General features: G+C 36.8%; 1 protein-coding gene and 1 pseudogene across 1 annotated transcript; both read left to right on the forward strand.

Moving 5' to 3' along the window:
- The first annotated feature begins 9,667 nt into the window (after nucleotides 1-9,667).
- On the forward strand, nucleotides 9,668-12,795 carry LOC107796851 (uncharacterized). Its single transcript, XM_075224681.1, is given in 3 exon segments — nucleotides 9,668-9,770; nucleotides 11,134-12,557; nucleotides 12,560-12,795. Coding segments are annotated over 2 exon segments (1,506 nt in total). The 5' UTR covers nucleotides 9,668-9,770; nucleotide 11,134; the 3' UTR covers nucleotides 12,643-12,795.
- Nucleotides 12,796-13,262: 467 nt separating this feature from the next.
- Nucleotides 13,263-15,104, forward strand: LOC142166470 (putative methyltransferase At1g29790; annotated as a pseudogene).
- Nucleotides 15,105-22,091: the final 6,987 nt, after the last annotated feature.

The following is a 22,091-nucleotide window of genomic DNA, read 5'->3' on the forward strand; positions in this document are numbered from 1 at the left end:
AAAATTCCGATCACGCTCCTAAGTCCAAAATCACCAAAATTCTATTCCGGGGTCGTTTTCTCAAAATATTGACCGAAGTCAAACTTAGCACTTTAAGGCCAACTTAAGGAACCAAGTGTTCCGGTTTCACCTCAAACACTTCCAAATCCCGAACCAACCATCCCCGCAAGTCATAAATCATTACAAGCACCTACGAAAAGTTTTATTTTAGGGAACGAGGTTCTAAAAGTTAAAATGACTGGTTGGGTCATTACAGATACTTACTAGGTACCGACTGTGGTGTACTTATACTACACTTCTGCACATTTTTGTTCAGAGCCGGGTATTGGAGATAAAGGACTTGAGTATAGTTAAAGCACGATCGTAAGGATTCAAGGTAGAGCTGCTTGGCCGTCGCAGTCCCTTGGAGTCTTTTTATTTCATTGTACTGTTAATTTGTAATCAAACATTATTGTATATTCGGTCATCGTGATCATTCCATGTATTCAGTTAGAGTTCGTGACTCAGTACTACCAGTCTTGGGAGGTTGTATATTCATATTTATTCCGTTGTTAGTTTTTATTACTTTGTTTCAAAAAAACAATGGCTTCAAAATGCAATTGAAAATAGCTTACCTAGTCTTAGAGACTAGGTGCCATCACGACGCCTGTGGTGGGATTTTGGGTCGTGAGAAGTTGGTATCAGAGCTATAGGTTCATAGGTTCTACGAGTCACGAACGAGTCTAGTGGAGTCTTGCGGATCGGTACGGAGACGTCTGTATTTATCTTCGAGGGGCTACAGAACTATTAGGTTGTATATTCATATTTATTTTGCTGTTAGTTTTTATTACTTAGTTTTAAAAAAAATGGCTTCAAAATGTAATTGAAAACGGCTTACCTAGTCTTAGAGATTAGGTGCCATCATGACGCCTGTGGTGGGATTTTGGGTCGTGAAATATTGATACCATGCGCGCTTCCCCCATTGTCTCTAAATATACCCGTTCATAACTGAGAAAGGGGGGTGAACACCTAGTACATAGCAAACAACTGCGTTCTTCGGGTAGTCTATTTCTATACTTATATCATCCATCTCTATCTCACATACAACCGCTTCTCCTTGCGTCACTGGAGACACAAATTCGAGCTTAAATCCTGCATTAGTTAGTTTTCCGATATCAAAATTATCCCAAACCGATGGCTTACTCTGCTCTTCCTCCATCAATTCCACTTCCTCTGCCCATGATAATTTTGAGCTACTGCTTCCTTTTTTAGCTGCTTCACTCCACGTTACTTGCCTAGTTGTAGGTATCACTACTTCAGTCATAGGCGAACCATTGGTTGTATTTACCTCCATTGTTGCTTCTCTGGATTGTTGTACCTTTTTTCTAGGGCTTGTCTCTTGCAATTGCGTATTTCCCTTCACTGGCGATTCCTTGATGGGATAGTACCTTAATCTGTTGATTATTACCTCTCAATTTCGTCGCCTAAGCCATCAATGCCTTCTGGGATGGTACACAAACTCGTTTCCCTGCCATTGCTGGCTCACATTAGTTAACGTGCACCGAGAGAGAATGGTGCCCTAGTCCCATTTATGCGCCATTTGTAATTTTTATTATCACTTTTTCTTTCTTTATAAATTTCGCACTATTGCTCTGCTTTGATATATTTGTGATGGTTATTTCAGTTATTTGAAGAGGTATATCAAATCTAAAGTGAGTTGTACGACCTCATAATAAAATCATTGTCGATACACCAGTTGTTCTTATTGCTAACAATATCATACCTCTTAATCTGACATTTTCAAGTAATGCATGACATATGAATATTATTTCGATTCCGCCGGAGGCATCTACAAAGGATAATCCCGCTATACCAGAGTCGACTTTTTATAATATAGTTTTGAAAGCTTATTCTTGTTCAGGATTTAGTTTTAATTGTGCTTACTCAAAGACGTGTATGGCCTTCTTAATATTATATTAATTATTTTTACTTTGTGATCTATTTTTTTAATCTCTAGCACTCTTTTATGGAATACATTTATGTATCCTAAGATTTTTTTTGAACTTGAAAAATAATTTTACTCATATGATAAATTTTAAAAATAATTTAATTGGACTCTCTTGCTAAATAATTAATTGAAAGATTTGATTATTTGGTTTTAACATAAAATATAATTTATTTTCTGTTGATTTAGATTCTTAATATTAGTTCATCTAATGTTTGAATATTTAACCGTAATTATAATTTTATCCATCATAAATTTTATTTTCAAAGAGTAAAAAGATCGATTTGACATTTCACTTTTATATCTTTATGTTTGCAAAATTGTTCTTACCAACCTTTTTCTTTCTTTTATCACACATTTATATTCTTAAAAATTTTCTTAGTTGTTCTTTAATAATTGTGTATATTTTTCTATATTACACAAAAAATTAATAATAATTCAAATATAATATAATTATTATCGTAGGAATAGTTTCTCAATATTAACGCTTTATGCGGTCTGTTTAGCATTTCTTTTATTTTATTTTTTTGATAATGAATATTATAGAGTGGTAATGTATTAACAATATGTAGGATTCTTATGAAATTGATTTTATTAAACCCGCCTACATATTTTTAGTAAAAATTCAATATGCAAGATTGTATTGATTTTAAAATCTTAAATCTTAAAAAATTAACATAGAAGTTATTTTAGTCCAAAAAAGTAAGCTATTACAACTATGTCCTTTCCCTATGAGTTCTTATGTTTAACATTTTAGGGCTATTTTGGTCTATCAATATATTTGTGTTTTTATAATAATATAGGCTCTCATATTTCTAAATGGATTTGGACAATATAATACGTTTTTAAATTAAATTAGTAATAGAAATTTTTTAAGAAGTATATCCTAAAAGTAATAGGATTACATGGCTAAAAATATGTCCATATCCCGAAAGTAATTATACTAATAGAAAATCTAACACATTCCTAAAGATATATATCTATGCCCGAAAATAATTATACTAATAGGATTCCTAATGATAATCATGTAGGATTCCTAACGTATAGTATTATGTCCTAAAACTAATATGATGACAAAGCTAATGTCTAAAATTCTGATTATGTCATTTTATTATGAGTTATTATGCTTAATATTAAAATGTTATTTTTGTAATCCAACATTTTATTCATGTTTTTATAACAATATATAGATAGATATAGATATAGATATAGAGACTTGAAGTTTCAATCATTTATTGATGAGTAAGTTCATGCATGGGCGAGCCAAAAAAGAGGAAAAATCAGCATTATTTTTTTTTTGTGAAACAGAAATATATAGTTCTGTTCACATCATATGAAAAAAAGTTACGTACTCCTAGTCCTTGAAAAAGTTTCTCATGCAAAAAAGGAGTACTTGGTAGAAATATGACAATTGTAATTGAACAATTTTCAGAAAAGCATACTATATGCTTTGGTGACGTTAGCAAAAATACACTTGAAAATGCAGTTAATGTACATGAAAAATCAATCTTGAACTTCTATCTTATTGCATGAGAGCTGGGGTTCTCTGGTTGTAACGATCAAATTTCACCTATAGGTTGTGATGGCGCCCAACACTACAGTTAGGCAAGCAAACTTAATAAATTAAGCATATATTGACAAAATTTAAAACCAAAAAAATAATAAAACACCAAATTCTACTAATGTGTGTGCCAAGACCTGGTGTCACAAGTGTATGAGCATCTAGTAGATTATACAAAACCTCAAATACTGTCTGAAATAAAAATAGACAGAATGAAAAATACAAGGAGAGACACTAGTAGCTGCAGAACGGCTCAGAAAGGCAGCTCACCACTATGCCCCTAGATAACGTGGGTGTAAGACGATAGGTCCCCCACTAGTACTTGCATCAGGTCCTGCTCAAAAAGTGCAGCAAGTGTAGTATGAGTACGTAAACAACGTGTACCCAGTAAGTATCAAGCCTAATCTCGAAGTGGTAGAGACGAGATGGCCGACTTTGACACTCACTATGGGTCAATAATAATAACTGAAATACAACTAGAATATCTAAATCAGCATGATTCACAAAATTTATAATAATTTATTTAACCAGCGGGAATAATCAAATTTCTTCAAATGCAACAATTCTCAATATATTAATTAAATTCTTTCAATTCAAATAATTTCCAATATATCAATCAATCTCATTTACAGGAATAACAATTAATTCCTTAACAAGCAGGAATAATAATTCATTAAATTTCAAGGATTCTCCAATTTATCAATTAGCTTCGCAAGCTTGAAATAACTATTAAAGTATCGTGTAATTATTATTATTATTAAGCACGATTTCTGCCGAGGACGTACTGCCCGATCCAGAGTGTCGTGTACATTGTCGAGGGACGTGCGACACGATCCATAGATGCATCTATCCTGCCGAGGCGTTCGGCCCGCTCCACAAGAAAGGAGGACATTTTCTTATGTACCTCCGGAAGGAGAGTATATTTATTATAAGATAAATTCGGGAGGAAGAATAATTTCTTTTAACAATTAATAATTTAAACAGAAAATCAAGCATATGAGATTTTCATCCTTTAATATCTTTATCTAACAATTCACAATATATTCATATATATCAATTAATATTAATTAAACAAAGAATACAATGTACAAAAGTAATTCATGCTTTGAGTCCTAAACTACCCGGACTTTAGTATTAATAGTAGCTACACACGGACTCTCGCCATCTCGTGCGTACGTAGCCCTTGCAATTAGCAATAATTATTCAATTTAATCCCTATGGGGTAAATTTCCCCTCACAAGATTAGACAAGAGACTTACCTCGTCTCAAAGTTCACTTTTCGATTACCACGTCGCGTTGAATTCTCGATTCGACGCCGAAAAATCTGAAACTATCCAAATATTATAAAAAATAATTAATATATGCTAAATGATTCGAAATTTATCTATTAAATAAATTACCTTATCCAAAATGGTAAAATTTCTAAAATTCACCCCGGGCCCACGTGCTCGGATTCTGGAAATATTTAGATGAAAACGTTACCCATAATCTCAAGAACTTAAATATATAATTTCTACCCAATTCCATAACTATTTTCGTTGTTAAAATCTAACTTTTATAAAAATCTAGGTTTTTCATCTAAATCTTTGATTTCTAAGATTTACTAGTTATAATCTACCTATAATCTATGTATTTAACTCAAGGTGTGTAGAATTAACTTACCTTCAAATTGCTAGTTGAAATCCCCCTCTCAAAAGCTCTGAAATCACCCAAATGTGTAGAGAAAACGGGCAAAAATGGTGAATTCCCGTTCTTTTAAGCTTTCTGCCAAACAGGTCTTTCGCACCTGCGGAGAATGAAACGCACCTGCGGAAAATCTTCGCAGGTGCGAGTTCCACTCACCTGGCCAATTCTTGCATCTGCGCGTTCACAGGTGTGCCCAATATTCCGCACCTGCGATGGCAGGCCTCCCATTCCTTTTCCGCTTCTGCGAAGAAAGCTCGCATCTGCGAGTGCCGCGCCTGCGAGCTTCTGTCGCATCTGCGAATGTCACACCTGCGACTGGCCAAGAGTATGTGCGATTCTGACAGTAGCTGGGAGCTTCAGTTTTGGCTCTCAACTTCCAACTTGGTCCGAGCCTCGTCCGATTGACACTCGGGGCCCTCGGGACTCCGTCCGAACATACCAACAAGTTTGAAATCATTAAACGGACTTGCTCGAACTCTCGGAACGCGTAAAACAACAACAAATCTAAGAATCATACCCTAAACCAAATTGATTCAAACTTAAGAATTTCAATTTCTTCAATTTACTTCCAATGCGCCGAAACATACTTAAACTACTCGGAATGACACAAAAATTTGCGTGCAAGTCTTAAATCGCTATACGGAACTATTCCCAAACTCGAAATTCCAAACGGATTTCAATTACTCAAAAACCTACCCCAAACCAAATTTAAAGAATTTTAAACCTTCAAATAGTTGAATTTTTACTTTTAAGCGTCAAAACGTTCTCGGGTTATCCAAAACCCGATTCGGACATACGCCCAAGTCCAAAATCATCATACGAACCTATTGGAACCGTCAAATCCTGATTCCGGGGTTGTTTTCTCGAAATGTTGACCGAAATCAAACTTGTACATTTAAAGCTAACTTAAGGAACCAAGTGTTCCGATTTCAACTCACACACTTCCAAATCCCGAACCAACTCACACACTTCCAATGTCCGGTTAGGTCATTACACTGGTATAACTAACAAAGAAGTTGAATTCAATACATGATTATCACCAAAGGATATGGTGTAGCGGATGGGGCTGCTCCTCCCTTAACCAGAGGTCTTGAGTTCGAGCTCTGGGTATGGAAAAATTCTTGGTAGGGAGCGCTTCCTCCCGAATGGGGCCCTACCCAACGCGAATCCGTATATAGTCGGGCTCCAATGCAGGAACCGAACACCGGGCGGGAAACCCAAAAAAAAAAAAGGACCACATTTGTTGCATCATATTCGCCTCCTAATCCAACTTCCAAAATAGCAACATCTACCTGCTCTCCTTCAAATATTTTAGAAGGCAAGCAGCGCAAAGAAGCGAAAGTAAGTGGCCATTGGAACCTCATCAGTGGTTCTTTCCTTGAATATATCGAAGCATCTATCTAACAATTCTAATACTAATATTAGTAAATAGTAATCGTAAATATTGTTAATATTCTTTTATTTTCATTTGAATGGTAAATGTTTTTCTTCGTTCCTTTTTTGGGCACTTGAAATCCTTTTTATTTTTTATTCTCTCTCTCTCTCTCTCTCTCTCTCTCTCTCTCTCTCTCTCTCTCTCTCTATATATATATATATATATATATATATATATATATATATATATATATACACACACACACACAACAACAACAACAACATACCGAGTAATACTCACACTGTGGGCAATGGCGGATCTAGGAATTTAAGTTCGTGGGTGCTTAGCTTTTTTTAACGTAAATTTATTAGCAACCATATTGCATAAATACATAACTATTTGAACACGGTGATGAAAAAAGTTAACGAGAAAACTCATAGTATTAATATTATAGACGCCGTAAAATTGTGATGGATAACGTTGCTGACAAGAAAAGAGATTGATGGTTTTGTCCCTTCAGGAGGAATTGCTCGTCTTCAGAAGGGCCGAAATTTGGAGTCCTTTTTCTTTTTCTTTCTTTATAGTGAATTATATTTTATAAAATAAGAAAAGATAAAACAAAGTCAGCAAAAAGGAATTCTAAAAAATAGTATTGTGTAAAAACAACGGCGGGTGAAAACTGGAAAGAATGAAAAAAGAGAAAGTAGCTTGATAATATGAGGAGAAAAAAGGGAATAATTTGACTGTTTTAGAAAAGGCTTGTTGGGAGAAGGATTGGAACCCTCACCCATTCAATTTTCGTAAACTTCTAGCACCCTGCCTTTACCAAAGCACCCATTAAACTTTTTGTCTATTGGGTGCTTTCTCCTCTTTTATATTCGTTTCCTCAAATTTTCTATACAATTATATATAATCGGAGCCTAGATTAATGGGTGCTCGAGCACCCAAATTCAATGACTAGATCCGCCCCTAACTGTGGGGTCTGGGGAGGATAGTGTGCACGCAAACTTTACCCCTACCCTGTGAGGATAGATAGACTGTTTTCAATAGACCATCGGCTCAGGAAAGCATAAGCACCACATTAATGAAAATATAGACAAGAAGGGACAATACCAAAAAGCCATATAAAAGCAGAATAAAAACAACAAGACAGTAAGGTGATCAACAATAAAAGAAAACAACGGTTAGTTATAAAAACCTACTACCAACAGAAAGCGAGACTGTGTGCCAATACTACTGTTATGAACACTCTAAACTACCTACTCTACTACTCTAATTCTCGGCCTCCATATCTTCCTATCAAGGGTCATGTCCTCGGTCAGCTGAAGTTGTGCCATGTCTTCCTTAATCACCTTTCTCCACCTCTTCTTTGGCCTACCTCTACCTCTCCGTAGGCCCTCTAATGTCAACCTCTCACACCTCCTCACCGGTGCGTCTGTGCTCCTCCTCCTCACATGACCAAACCACATAAACTGCACTTTCCGCATCTTGTTCTCAATAGGGGCCACACCCACTTTGTCGCGAATAACCTCATTTCTGATCCTATCTAATCTGGTGTGCCTGCACATCCATCTCAAATTCTAATTGTTTAATTGAATGGTTAGTTACAACTAATGAGCCGTTCCTACGAATTTGATTTTTAAATTTAGTAAAACCCTAAACACTTTTATTAAACAGTACCTTGCATATACAATTTATGCGATGTACTTTAAAATAAAGCATCTTTACATTAGAGCCACTGGATTTTACTATTTATTTTTTCTAGCCTGCATATAGATTGTATACTAATTATATACATTTTATAAATGGATTAAAGGTTAATTCTTCAATAATGATTTAAATTCAAAAACAAATATTCTACTTAACATAATCTGGATTAGACCTCTACGATATAAGCAAGACACATGCTGAAGACAAAGTCATCAGAAAATATCCAAAATTTTAATTTTTGTGAGTATTTTTACTTGCATTAAGGATTTTAATAGTTTGGATTATTTCCTTAAGTCATGTTAGAGAGGACAATAAGATCCAAAATTGCTATTATTTTCGGTATATAAGATCCTTGAGGGCCAATAATTTTCTTCTCTGACCTGAAAGAACAAGCACAACGCCATCAATGCTAAATAGAATTGTGAACGTACTTATTTAGAGATTAGCCAATGCTTATTTTATCCTAAAATTCTAAACTAAAAAGGACAATTCAAGGTATTTTTGTCCCGAAAATTTAAACTCAAAAACTAAAATTTAGGACGCACTGATTAATTCTTAAATAGCAGCCCTTTAGAGTAGCTACCTGGTGTTATTTCTACAAATAAATCCATTTGCATACCCGGTCCTGTGGTTCTATATATTGCAAATTAATACACACACACAAGATACTTGTTACCTTCTTGTAAATTTAAGCAAAAGTTGTTGCACTCATGGTTAAATTCTAAGCATATTTAGAATAATTTCCAATTGAGTCCTAAAATTTCCTCATTATGTAGACATTAGCATTGTCAATTTTATTCTCTTTCGAATCATGGCCTTACCACTCGGGTTTACGGTGCACGATCCCGCTGGATTAGACACATGTTAGCTGTAGGAAATATTTGTTCCGAAAGTGACTTCGATTCGACAGTTCAGGCTCAAGTCCTCACTTAGCGTTAATGGATCTACAGGTCGAGCCAAATAAGTTATCGTTGCAATTTTATGTAGAAATGACACCAGATAGCCACTTTATAAGCATGCTATTTAGGAATTAGTCAGTGCGTCCTGAATTTTAATTTTTCAGGATTGTCTTGAAGTTAAGATATTTAGTTTAAAATTTCAGGACAAATAAGTACTTGCTAATCTCTAAACAACATTCATAAGAAGAATGAGTATCCGTGCACTTGCCCCAATTTTATTACTTTTGGGTCAAATTTATGTAGTTGAGCTAAATAGAATTGTGAATGTACTACTTTATTTGACATGTATAATTGAATTGATGATTCAATACCGGGGGAAGACCAAGTAGTAAGCAGTGACGCCACTCTCTTCCTAAAGTCGGTTAAATTCGTTTATTTTTAAGGTCTAAAATAATAACAAACGCCAAGAAAAAAACATTAACTCCACATATTTCTTCCTTAATATTACCAACTTCAATTTTTTATCATTCAGTTTTCTCTCTTCTCCAATTCCAGGTATATTAATCTCTCAATTCAGTTTCTCAAATTGAAAAGCTTTATTTCTATTTTCTTTTTTTTCAATCAATTTCATGCCTTTATTTGTTTGCGATCATCCAATCCATGTTCATTTGGTACAAGGAAGAAGAGGGTGCTCTTTTTTTCTGTTTTAATAGTAATCTCAAAGTTGTAAAAGGGCAGGAGAAGAACTTGGGATACGATTTTTTATAGTATTATGTCCTAAAACTAATAGGATGACAAAGCTAATGTCTAAAATTATGATTATGTCCTTTTATTGTGAGTTATTATGCTTAATATTAAAATGTTATTTTTGTAATCCAACATTTTATTCATGTTTTTATAACAATATATAGATACATATAGATATAGATATAGAAACAGAAATATATAGTTCTGTTCACATCATATGAAAAAAAGTTATAGTTCTGTTCACATCATATGAAAAAAAGTTACGTACTCCTTGAAAAGGTTTCTCATGCAAAAAAGGAGTACTTGGTAGAAATATGACAATTGTAATTGAACAATTTACAGAAAAGCATACTATATGCTTTGGTGACGTTAGCAAAAATACACTTGAAAATGCAGTTAATGTACATGAAAAATCAATCTTGAACTTCTATCTTATTGCATGAGAGCTGGGGTTCGCTGGTTGTCACGGCATAATTTTACCAATAGGTCGTGATGGCGCCCAACACTATAGCTAGGCAAATCAACTTAATAAATTAAGCATATATTGATAAAATTTAAAATCAAGAAAATAATAAAACAACAAATTCTACCAATGTATGTGCAAAGAGCTGGTGTCACAAGTGTATGAGCATCTAGTAGATTATACAAAACCTCAACTACTGTCTGAAATAAAAATAGACAGAATAAAAAATACAAGGAGAGACACTAGTAGTTGCAGAACGGCTCAGAAAGGCAGCTTACCACTATGCCCCTAGATAACGTGGGTGTAAGACGATAGGTCCCCCACTAGTACTTGCCTCAGGTCCTGCACAAAAAGTGCAGCAAGTGAGTGCTTGTTATTTTGGGGAAATTATTCAGTTTCAGTTTGTTTCTTGTTTAGTACAAACAAAGGATAATTGAAAATTAAAATATATGTAACTTACTGCTTGTTATCTGCCATGGAAAGCTATGTCTAATTGGTTGATTGTTTTATGTATGCAAAATGTATTTTTATTCTTTTTTTAAAAAAAAAGAACTAACCCAAGTAGCCGCCCACCTAATCTCTTAAACTAAAAATAGCCACCGGCGGATGTATAAAATATATATAATTATATAATATGTATACCGGCTAAAAAAAGTAAACATTGATTCTGGCCAACTATTTGTGTAACAATCCTTTTTTTTTTATAAGTATGGCAGAAGTATCAGGTATGTTTACAGTACAACAAACAATAGGCAGTGTATTATGTTGCAAATGCGGAATCTTGATGCAACCAAATGCTGCCAATATGTGTGCTAAATGCTTGCGATCCGAGGTTGATATAACAGAAGGCTTACAAAAACATGTTGTGATTATCCACTGCCCCGAATGCGATAGCTATTTGCAGCCTCCAAGGAGTTGGATCAAAGCACAGCTCGAATCGAAGGAGTAACTCACCTTCTGTATCAAGAGGTTGAAGAATTTAAATAAGGTTAAGTTGATGAATGCCGAGTTTATTTGGACTGAACCTCATTCCAAAAGGATCAAAGTTAGGCTTAGAGTCGAAAAAGAGGTACTAAATGGAGCAGTTCTCGAACAAACATATGCCGTTGAGTATGTTGTTCAAGACCAAATGTGTGAATCTTGTTCAAAGGTGCAAGCTAACCCTGATCAATGGGTGGCGGCTGTGCAGCTTAGACAGCACGTTTCTCATCGAAGAACTTTCTTCTATTTGGAGCAGCTCATTCTAAAGCACGAGGCTGCTAATCGTGCCATAAAAATTCAACAGTTGGTTCAGGGAATTGATTTCTTCTTTGCACATAGAAGTCATGCTTTAAAGTTTGTGGACTTTGTGAGTAGGGTGGTACCTGTTAGGAGCCGAAATGACAATCAACTTGTATCTCATGATCACAAGAGCAATAACTTCAATTATAAGTATACATTCTCTGTAGAAATCAGCCCGATTTGTCGTGAGGATTTGATATGTCTCCCTCCAAAGGTAGCAGCTAGTTTGGGAAATATCGGTCCTCTTGTGATCTGCACCAAAGTGAGCAACAATATCGCTTTATTAGACCCGTTTACTCTGAGGCATTGTTTCTTGGATGCTGATCAGTACTGGAGGGCGTCGTTTAAGCCTTTGTTGTCTAGTAGACAGCTTGTTGAGTATGTAGTTTTAGACGTCGATGTGGTTTCTGAAGAAGTTAATATTGGGGGCTCGACGTATGTTTTAGCTGATACTCAAGTGGCTCGTGTATCTGATTTTGGGAAAAATGATACTATGTTCTCTGTAAGAACACATCTAGGCCATCTTCTAAATTCCGGAGACTACGCCCTCGGTTATGATTTATATGGAGCCAATAGTAATGATATTGAGCTAGACAAATACAAAGGTCTTGTCCTTCCGGAGGTGATATTAATTAAGAAAAGCTATGAAGAGAAGCGCCAAAAGAAACGTGGGAAGCCTCGATCTTGGAAGCTTAAGTCTCTTAATATGGAAGTCGATAACTCTGGCAAGGGAAGAGATCAGGAACAAAAGTTGAACTCAGAATATGAACAATTCTTGAGAGATTTAGAGGAGAATCCTGATCTGAGGTTCAACATATCATTGTATCGTAATAAAGAATATCAACGGTCGGAAGTCCTTCTATTCCTTTGGAGGAGTTACTTGCTGATCTTGATCTGAGTGATATTGATGTTGAAGAAGATTGCATACTGGAGTGAAATGCAGACTCGTGAATTGGAAGCGGAACTTGAAGTTTGATCCTGAAGCTCGTCTTATTTACGTCGTGCAAGTCAGTGGCTTCATAAATTTTGGGTTCTAGTACTAGGACAACTAGTTCTTGTTATTTCAATATAATGATGATCTGATGGCTATTTCTATCTTACGCCATTTGTTTGTTCCCTCTGAACGTTGCCTTACTAATGTTCGTGTCTGTTATGGAGCCTCACTACCTCTAAATGCCTGTTTTATTTCAGTTGGCTTCATGTGATTTAGCTGTATTATATTATGCGAACAAATTATGGTTACTCCAATTTTATAGACCAATTCTCTTAAAAACCAAATCCGAGGAAACAATAGCCTCAGTATTGAATTTTGGGAGTGTTTTCTCATTATCTGTACCTTGTTCAGTATGACAGTTCATACTCCATATGTGCCAACAAAGTTGAGGAATAAAGACCCAAAAAATACTTGAGATGATTTGATATCGTATGCTTCTACTATGGTTACAGCCGTATTTGATGCAGTTGGGCAACTGAATTTCTATTCTTTAGTTGGTTGATATGAGAGTGATTTTTCTATGTACTTCACAATGAATTGAGAATTGGGAGATGAATGCCTTATGCGGAAAGGAAAAGAACTGAAGCAGAAACTGGAAGTTTCTTGTTCTTCTGAAACAAGAGATGCTCTCTTTCCAAACAAGTACACACAAGCTACAACGGTGGACGCGACCTCAGTGCCACATGATCAACAGGTAATTTGAAGAAAAATAAGCTCATTGAAGTTGGATTTATGCAATTTCACATTTCTGTCTTAACTTTTGCTTTTTCTTTTTTCGTTCCAATTTTATCGAAAGTCTCCCATGGGATGACTTTTTCCATTTTTTTGTCTCATGGAGAAGAAAACCTAGTGTGTGTGTGTGTGTGTGTGTTTCAAATTTGACATGATAATAAATAGCAATGTCTAATGTCCCCAAATCCACAGAAATCCACCTCTTATGCACTTCACAGATCACATCTTTTGTTCCTTTTCACTTTAGAATTTTTCTAGCTTTTGCCAAAATTAATGGATAGTGAAACTAAGAATGGAAACTAAAAACAAAGGACTTATAGGGTCAACTTGGCTTCTTACCATGAATTATTAAATAAAGGAGGTCAATCTAAATTGCAATCCAAAGTTAATACATGACAGAAAATCACCTCAAATATAACACGAGATAGAGCAGAAAGAATTGTAAATTCCTTTCAAATACAAAAATCTCCTACTTCATCCGTTGTATACAATCACGCTCTTTACAGTAATAGGAGGAACCTTCGTTCTCACTATGGGTGGAGCTAGAAGTCCGTTCGATCGAACCTAGTAGTTTTGGCTCAACTTATGTATTTCTGTTTAGGAATTCATTAAATATATAAAAATATTAAATTTAGATCCCAATTATTAGCACTTGAAGTTATCGTTCTAAAATTCAGAACTCCGCCTCTGCTAATTGCTATAGATAAGATCCTTCTACCTTTAATTAGAAACTTTGAGTTCCTTACTGAATTCCTTACTTTCACATCTCCACAAAAACTCCCTTTAGGATTCAGCAAAAACTTTGACTCTAACGAAATCATGCCTCCGGTTGGTAGTCCATGTACTTTGTTTCGCGGTTTACTTAATCGTTACATGTCATATAATGTCAATGGTTCTTGTCCTGATGATGAATTTCTAGCACAAAAGTTGCTTCTTAAAGGTTGTGAGCCACTTCCTCGTCGTAGATGTCGTGCAGCTGCTCAACAAAAATATGTTGAGCCTTATCCGATTCCTGAGAGTTAATGGAAAACACCCTCTGATTCATCTGTAGTTTGGAGTGCATAAACTTGCAAAAACTACGATTGTCTAATAAATCGTGTTAGAAATCAAAGAGGATTTGATGATTGTAAAGATTGTTTCGATCTAAATGGCAAAGAGAAATCGCGTTGGACAGCGAAAAATGGTGCTCGTCTTGACTTCTCTATTGATGAAGTGTTAGCAGTAAAGAACACAGGAACAACTAGAATTGGACTCGATATTGGAGGTGGTGTGGCTACATTTGCAATAAGAATGAGAGAAAGGAATATTACAATTGTGACCACTTCAATGAACCTAAATGGTCCTTTTAATAACTTTATACCTTCAAGAGGAGTTATACCATTGTACATTAGCATTTCACAAAGGCTTCCCTTTTTCGACAACACATTGGATATTGTACACTCAATGCATGTAATGAGTAATTGGATACCAACTACACTTCTGCACTTCTTGTTGTTTGATATTTATAGGGTGCTTCGGCCTGGTCGTTTGTTCTGGCTTGACCATTTCTTTTGTGTTGGTGATCAGTTAGAGCAAGTGTATGCGCCACTTATCAACAGTGTTGGTTTCAATAAAGTTAAACGAGATGTATCTTTCAGCATTATTGGAGAAGCCATTGAAGAATTCTTGGTAACACTATTTAGTGTTCCTTTTTTATTTTCTAACTCGGAAATAGGAGAGAAAAAGTTGTGTTCTCCTTATATGTCCTTTTGTTCTATTGTACTCAAATGACATATGCAGACATCAAATACATATATATAACAGCTTGATTTTGAATACAGTCAAACCTCTTTATAATAGTCCTGTTTGTTCCGATATTTTTTGGATGTTATAGTGAAGTGCTTTTATAGAGGACATATACTATAACATAACATAAAAAATTTATTCCGAAAAAGACTTGGCTTTTATAGTGAATGACTGTTATATAGAAATGTTGTTATAGAAAGGTCTGACTGTATATGATTCTTGGCAGTTAAAAACTTATATCTTGCTTCTGCATTTCGTGACAATTGCACTAATTGAGCGAGGAAAAAATGTTGTTTTCCTTTTGACACCACTCAATAGAATTACATTTCCTTCCTTTTTGTTGCTAAAGGCAGAGAGGCTGTTTCTAATAGACCCTCGACTAAACCCTCGGCCGGAGATAGATCATACCACCTCGACTAAACCTAAAGTTGCAGTTATGATATATGCTTAATTAACTACTCAATTCGCTATTTTCAAATTCATAAAATAACACACACCACACAACATATTAAATACAAGAAATTAGTAGCTACAAAAAATTAACACAAGTGTCAATCCATAACATTTAGCATGCACGAATACAGTTATTTATAAGTAAAATCCATTCTTATTATGATTTCATTTCCAAGAATGGATTAATCGATAATGACACATTTACAGAATGGATAATTAAATATCTCTTATCTACATGACCAAGAATGGAGCAGCACATGGATTTGCCTTTTGTTGTTAGTAGCAAAACTTCAGCTCCAGCTACAAAGCCTGTCTACAACCTCTTGTATAAATAATCCCTCTTTCATGAGACTTTTCATCATTAAAAAAAAACATTATCAGTTCAGTCCTCAAAGATCCTTAAATTTCTAGTTTTACTTTCTTGTTTCCCAATCTTCTTGAGAAAAGATGAAGCTCAGTACAAAGAAACTCATCAACATGGCTAAGAGATGGCAGAAGTTCGCGGCCAAGCAGAGGAAGAGGATTTCACTTCCAAGAAATGGTAGTGATGCAGACAGTTGTAGTAGTACATCTTCTAATTCCTTAAAGGTTGAGAAAGGTCATTTTGTAGTCTATACAATTGATCAAAGGCGCTTCGTGATTCCCTTGGCTTATCTTGAAAATGAGTTTATCAGGCAACTTTTAAGCATGTCTGAAGAAGAGTTTGGGCTACCGAGTGGCGGCCCTATTACATATCGTTTCATTAATCAAGAAAGGCGTAGCTGCTGCAGACATTGCTCCTATCGATTTCTTCATGTTGCTATACTTCAACTTCTAAGAAAGTGGAAACCAGCAACTTCTTGTTTATTGAGTCATGACATTAAATTCTGTAAATGTTAGCTCAAATAGACTGTATAGCAGTTGAAAAATAGGCAACTGAAAGCTTGTATTATTACAGATGGAATAGAGCTTTATCTTGAAATTAACCAGATCTATAGCATTCATTATCTTGAAATAGTCCCAAACGAGTTTAACTTCTATGCACTAAAAGCTTAAACTTAAAAAAGATAGTTGCATGTAACTCTATTTAATAACATTGATTGGTAATATAGAATAAGTTGACGGGTGAAGTTTTGGAAGAGTGCGGGAAAGACAGGCTTGGAGTGGCTCACTAGGTTATTTAATGTCATTTTTAGAACCAAGAAGATGCCCGAAGAGTGGAGGTGGAGGACGATGGTTCCTGTATACAAGAACAAGGGTGATATCCAAAATTGCAATAACTATCGGGTATCAAGCTGCTTAATCATACTATGAAAGTCTGGGAAAGAGTGGTAGAGCTAAGGGTGAGGAGTGTGTCTATTTCCAAGAACTAGTTCGGATTTATGTTGGAGCGTTCAACTACAGAAGCCATCCACCTTGTTAGGAGATTGATGGAGCAGTATAGGGAGAGGAAGAAGGACTTGCATATGGTGTTCATCGACTTAGAAAAGGCGTACGATAAAATTCCGAGGGACGTTTTGTGGAGATATTTGGAAGTTAGAGGTGTACCGGTTGCCTACGTTAGGGTGATTAAGAACATGTATGATGGAGCAAAGACCTGAGCGAGGACGGTGGGTGGGACTCGGATCATTTTCCGGTTATGATGGAGTTGCATGAGAGAGCGGCACTTAACCCTTTTTTGTTTGCCCTGGCGATTGGCGTACTGACGCGCCCCATCCAAAGGGAGGTGCCGTGGTGCATGATATTTGCAGATGATATTGTATTGATTGACGAGATGTGAAACGGTGTGAACGCGCAGTTAGAGGTATGGAGGCAAACCCTGGAGTCTAAGGTTTCAAGTTGAGCAGGACCAAGACAAAATACTTGGAGTGTAAGTTCAGTAGCGAGACTCAAGGGGGGGATGAGACTGGACTCACAGGTCATCCCTAGGAGAGGAATTTTTAAGTGTCTTGGGTCTATTATTCAGGGGGATGGGGAGATTGATGAAAATGTCACACATCGCATTGGGGCGGGATGGATGAGATGGAGACTCCGTTCTGATGTTTTGTGTGACAAAAAGGTTCCACCGAAACTTAAAGGTCAGTTCTACAGAGTGGTGGTCAGGCTGACGATGTTGTATGGGGCTGAGTGTTGGCCAGTCAAGATCGTTCATGTCCAGAAGATGAATATAGCATAGATGAGGATGTTGAGATAGATGTGCAGGCACACCAGGTTAGATATGATTAGAAATGAGGTTATTCGTGACAAGGTGGGTGTGGGCCCTATTGAGGACAAGATGCGGTAAGCGCGGCTTAGGTGGTTTGGTCATGTGAGGAGGAGGAGCACAGGCGCCCCGATGAGAAGGTGTGAGAGGTTGACATTGGAGGGTCTACGGAGAGGTAGAGGTAGGTCAAAGAAAAGGTGGGGAGAGGTGATTAGGCAAGACATGACGCAACTTTAAATGACCGAGGACATGACCCTTGATAGGAAGGTATGGAGATCGAGGATTAGGGTAGTAGAGTGTGTAGTCTAGAGTATTCATATCAGTAGTATTGACATGCAGTCTCGCTTTCTGTTGGTAGTAGGTTTTTATGACTAACCGTTGTTTTCTTTCATTGTTGATTACCTTACTATCTTGTTGTCTTTATTCTGCTTTTATATGGCTTTTGGTGCTGTCCCTTCTTGTCTATATTTTCATTAATGTAGTGCTTATACTTTCGTGAGCCGAGGGTCTATTGGAAATAACCTCTCTATCCTTACAAGGTATGAGGTAAGGTTTGCGTACACACTACCCTCCCCAGACCCTATAGTATGGGATAATAGTGGGTATGTTGTTGTTGTTGTTGTTGTTTTCTGAATGAATAGAATTTAATACTATGGAACACCAAAATTGGGTATTTGGTGGAAAGAATGAAAAAAAGAAGAGGCTATAAAAGATCAACTATTTGCATTTTGAAGTCTGTTACTTTTTCTTTTTTGCTTGACTTCATTTCTTCATGAACTTGTATACATTGCCCAGGGTTGACTATAATTGCAAATGGCCTAAGTCAGGTGAGTGTTGATTAGTTGATTTTCCAGTAAACTAAGTTAATTCTGATTCAAGTCAAATGCCAGATTTCAATCATATTAAAAGAAAATTTGTTTGAATTAATATTTTTTCCGTTAAATGAAACTCTAAAATACACTATACTCTACATACTAGTGCTGCTAAAGAAGGCATATGCTTAACTACTTGTTCAGCAGCAAGACTGTATGAGAATATGGGGATTGTCTAAGGCAAATATGACTAAAGAGTGAGTAATCATAACTAGAACTTCTGCTTTTTTGAATTTTACATTGGTAATCTTCTATACAATGAAAATGACCTCTCTCTACAATCTACTCTTTCTCATTTCTAATCCTACTTTACAAAAATCTCATGGGCAGAAGAATTTGCACCACAGTGCTACTCATCATCTCCTCAAGCGGGAAGTGAGATCAATGAACACATCCTCTTTGCAAGGTATTGTGAGACCGCCCATCGGATGATCAAAGCCAAACTCTTCTTCAGCTTGAGCTAAGAAGTCTTGGAATAAAGGCTGGCTCAGGTATGATATTGGCACGACGAATCTACATAGACTGTGCAATGTCCTTTTGGAACACTTCTTAGGATTCGATTAGCCTGAATAAATGGAGTCACTTTGATACCCATTGTTTCAAGGAATATGATGTAACTCTAAATGATGAAGGAAAAGAAAGAATAATAATAATTAGAATTGCAAAGAAAATGAAAGTTCTTTGAAGGTTTGGATACTTGTGCTTTGCTCAAATGAAAATGAAAGTTCTTTAAAGATATGGTGACAGATAATTGAATAAATGCATCAACCTCTTTACTTAAAACAAGACAACCAGCCATTTCCACAATTTCTAAGGTCCCATATTAAACATCAGCACATGATTTTGCCTTCATTACCTAACTCAGGTTGACAACTATAACTACAAATTTTCAAAGTCATAACTCTAGCCTCAACTATAAATAAATTGCTTCCCTAAGACATTTTGATCATCAAGCAGATAGAACTTAATCAAACCTTCTAAAAAATCAAACAAATTTTTTCTGTCCTTATATTCCGACAAAATCAATATGATCAGTGCTAAGAAACTCATCAAGCAGAGGAAGAGAATTTCTTTTCCAAGATCCAATAACCATAACACAGAGAGTTGTAGTACATCTTATTCTATACTTGGCAAAGGGCATTTTGTGGTGTATACGACTCATGATCAAAAGCAATTTGTGGTTCCTTTGGCTTATCTACAACACGAGATAATCAGATAACTATTGCACAAGAGTTTGGACAACCATATTCATGAATTACATGATGAGCAACGCATTTTGAAGATCTACTAAATAGTGAATAGTGAATATCAGTAGCTTCCAGTCCATGCTCATCAGCTTCATACCTTCAAGAACTAAGAAACCCGGAATTGCTAGTTTGTTTGACCTAAATGTGATAAGTTTTGTAATAGATACATGATACTCAACAAGTGTACAGAATATTCAACATCTAATTATTCATCAAAACTCCATATTCTTATCAGCACTCTTTAACTTTATGATTATATCTGTTTTTGTTGTGAATGATACAACGAACGTGGATGCTGATGTGGACGTTGATTCAGCAAAGGCCCACGTGATTCCACATCAGTCTGTTTTGAGGAGAAGCAAACGCGTGAGGCAGTCTTCAAAGAAGTTAGCGGATTTTGTGGTGCAAGGCAAGGGGAGAAAGGCGCGAAGAGGACTGGTGCAAGTTTAGTATAAATAACAGGAAGAATAGTGTATTAGGCAGGCAATTTGTTATGTGAAGTCTGTAATTCCCATCCCCTTCTTCTAGTCTCTCATCTCCTTCTTCTATGTCAATTTCCAGTAATTTCCCTTTCAAGCATTCAGTTCCTTGTAATTTCTGTTGAGGAATACAACTATCAAGTTTATTGGTTGTGGTTTGTACTGTTCGAATCTCTGTTTGTTTCATTGGTGCTTTCATCCAGAGGTCACTCATGGAGGACCAAAAGTTACTCAAGGCTCTAGTCGACGATTCGGTTCAGGAAGTTAAAGACTCAGTGTTTAAGGAACACTCTGAAATTCGTGGTCTTCTCATGGAGTTTGTTGGTAACAGACCGCCGGCAGGACGAGAACCGGCGATAACCACCCTCCGCCACATGCCAGTGGAGTTCGGTTGCTTTTGTGGTCAGAATTCGGAAGCCTGGTTGTTTCAAGCGGAGCGCTATTTTGATCACTATGGAATTGCTGAAGATGAGAAGCTCACTATAGCATCGTTTTACCTTGACGGCGAAGCTTTAGAGTGGTACCGCTGGTTGTTTCGGAATAAGCAGCTAGCGGGATGGGCACATTTTGCAGAAAAGGTACGCGTTCGTTTCCTTCCAAAGGGGCTTGAATTGGCTGAGGGACGGCTGGCTAAGCTCCGACAATTGACCATTATGTCGGAGTTGCAGAGCCGTTTTGAGAAGGTGGCGAACGAGACTGATGACATCTCTGATAGGCTCATGGTCCGTCTGTTTATCTCTGGGCTGCGTGATGACATTAAGAACTCGTTTTTGGCCCATCAGCCCACTACGTATGGGGATGCATTAAATTTAGCCCATATCCATAAGCAGCGGATTCTCAGTGAAAAGGGACCGACCCGACCCGCGTTTGCCAACAAAACACCCCCATTATTACCGAACCTTAGCCCTTCGTCATTTCACAAAGCGCCCACGACTCATGTATCCACCGTTTTGACTCCTCAAACACCCAACCGACCACCCCTAAAACGATTGACTCGTGCTAAACTCCGGAGCCGACGTGAGCGGGGTCTGTGCTACAATTGTGATGAGAAGTATACTGCTGGCCACAAGTGCAAGGTTCCTCCCAATTGATGCTTCTCACTGATGGCTCTGATTTTGACCCAACGATACCGGAAAACTTTGTTTCTGATGATTTTTTGGCTGAGGAGCTACAATGTTTGGAGGTACAAAAGCATTCTGCTATTTCTTACCATGCTCTCGCCGGTGGCAGTTCGGGTACCACCCTCCGTTTTACCGGACATGTGAATGGGTCAGCGGTCAAGGTGTTGGTCGATGGTGGCAGCACCCATAATTTTGTTCAAGCAAGGGCCGCGAAATTCCTACAGTTACCGATCATCTCTGTACCCACCTTCTCGGTGGTGGTGGGAAGCGGCCAACGGCTGCCCTGCAATAGTGTTGCATGCCAAGTATCATTGTCTGTTCAAGGAAGTGTTCTCGTCTTGGACTTGTATTTACTGGCCCTTCATGGAGCACATGTGGTCATCGGTGTTTCTTGGCTAGCTACCTTGGGGCGGGTGGTGACAGACTATGCTGATCGTCTATTTGAATTCACACTCAATGGAGTTGTTGTCAGTTGGAAGGGTGAGGAGCCGGTAGAAGCATAACCAGTTCAACTGCATAG

The sequence above is a fragment of the Nicotiana tabacum genome, chromosome 11, assembly GCF_000715075.1.
Source record: "Nicotiana tabacum cultivar K326 chromosome 11, ASM71507v2, whole genome shotgun sequence".
Lineage (NCBI taxonomy): Eukaryota > Viridiplantae > Streptophyta > Magnoliopsida > Solanales > Solanaceae > Nicotiana > Nicotiana tabacum.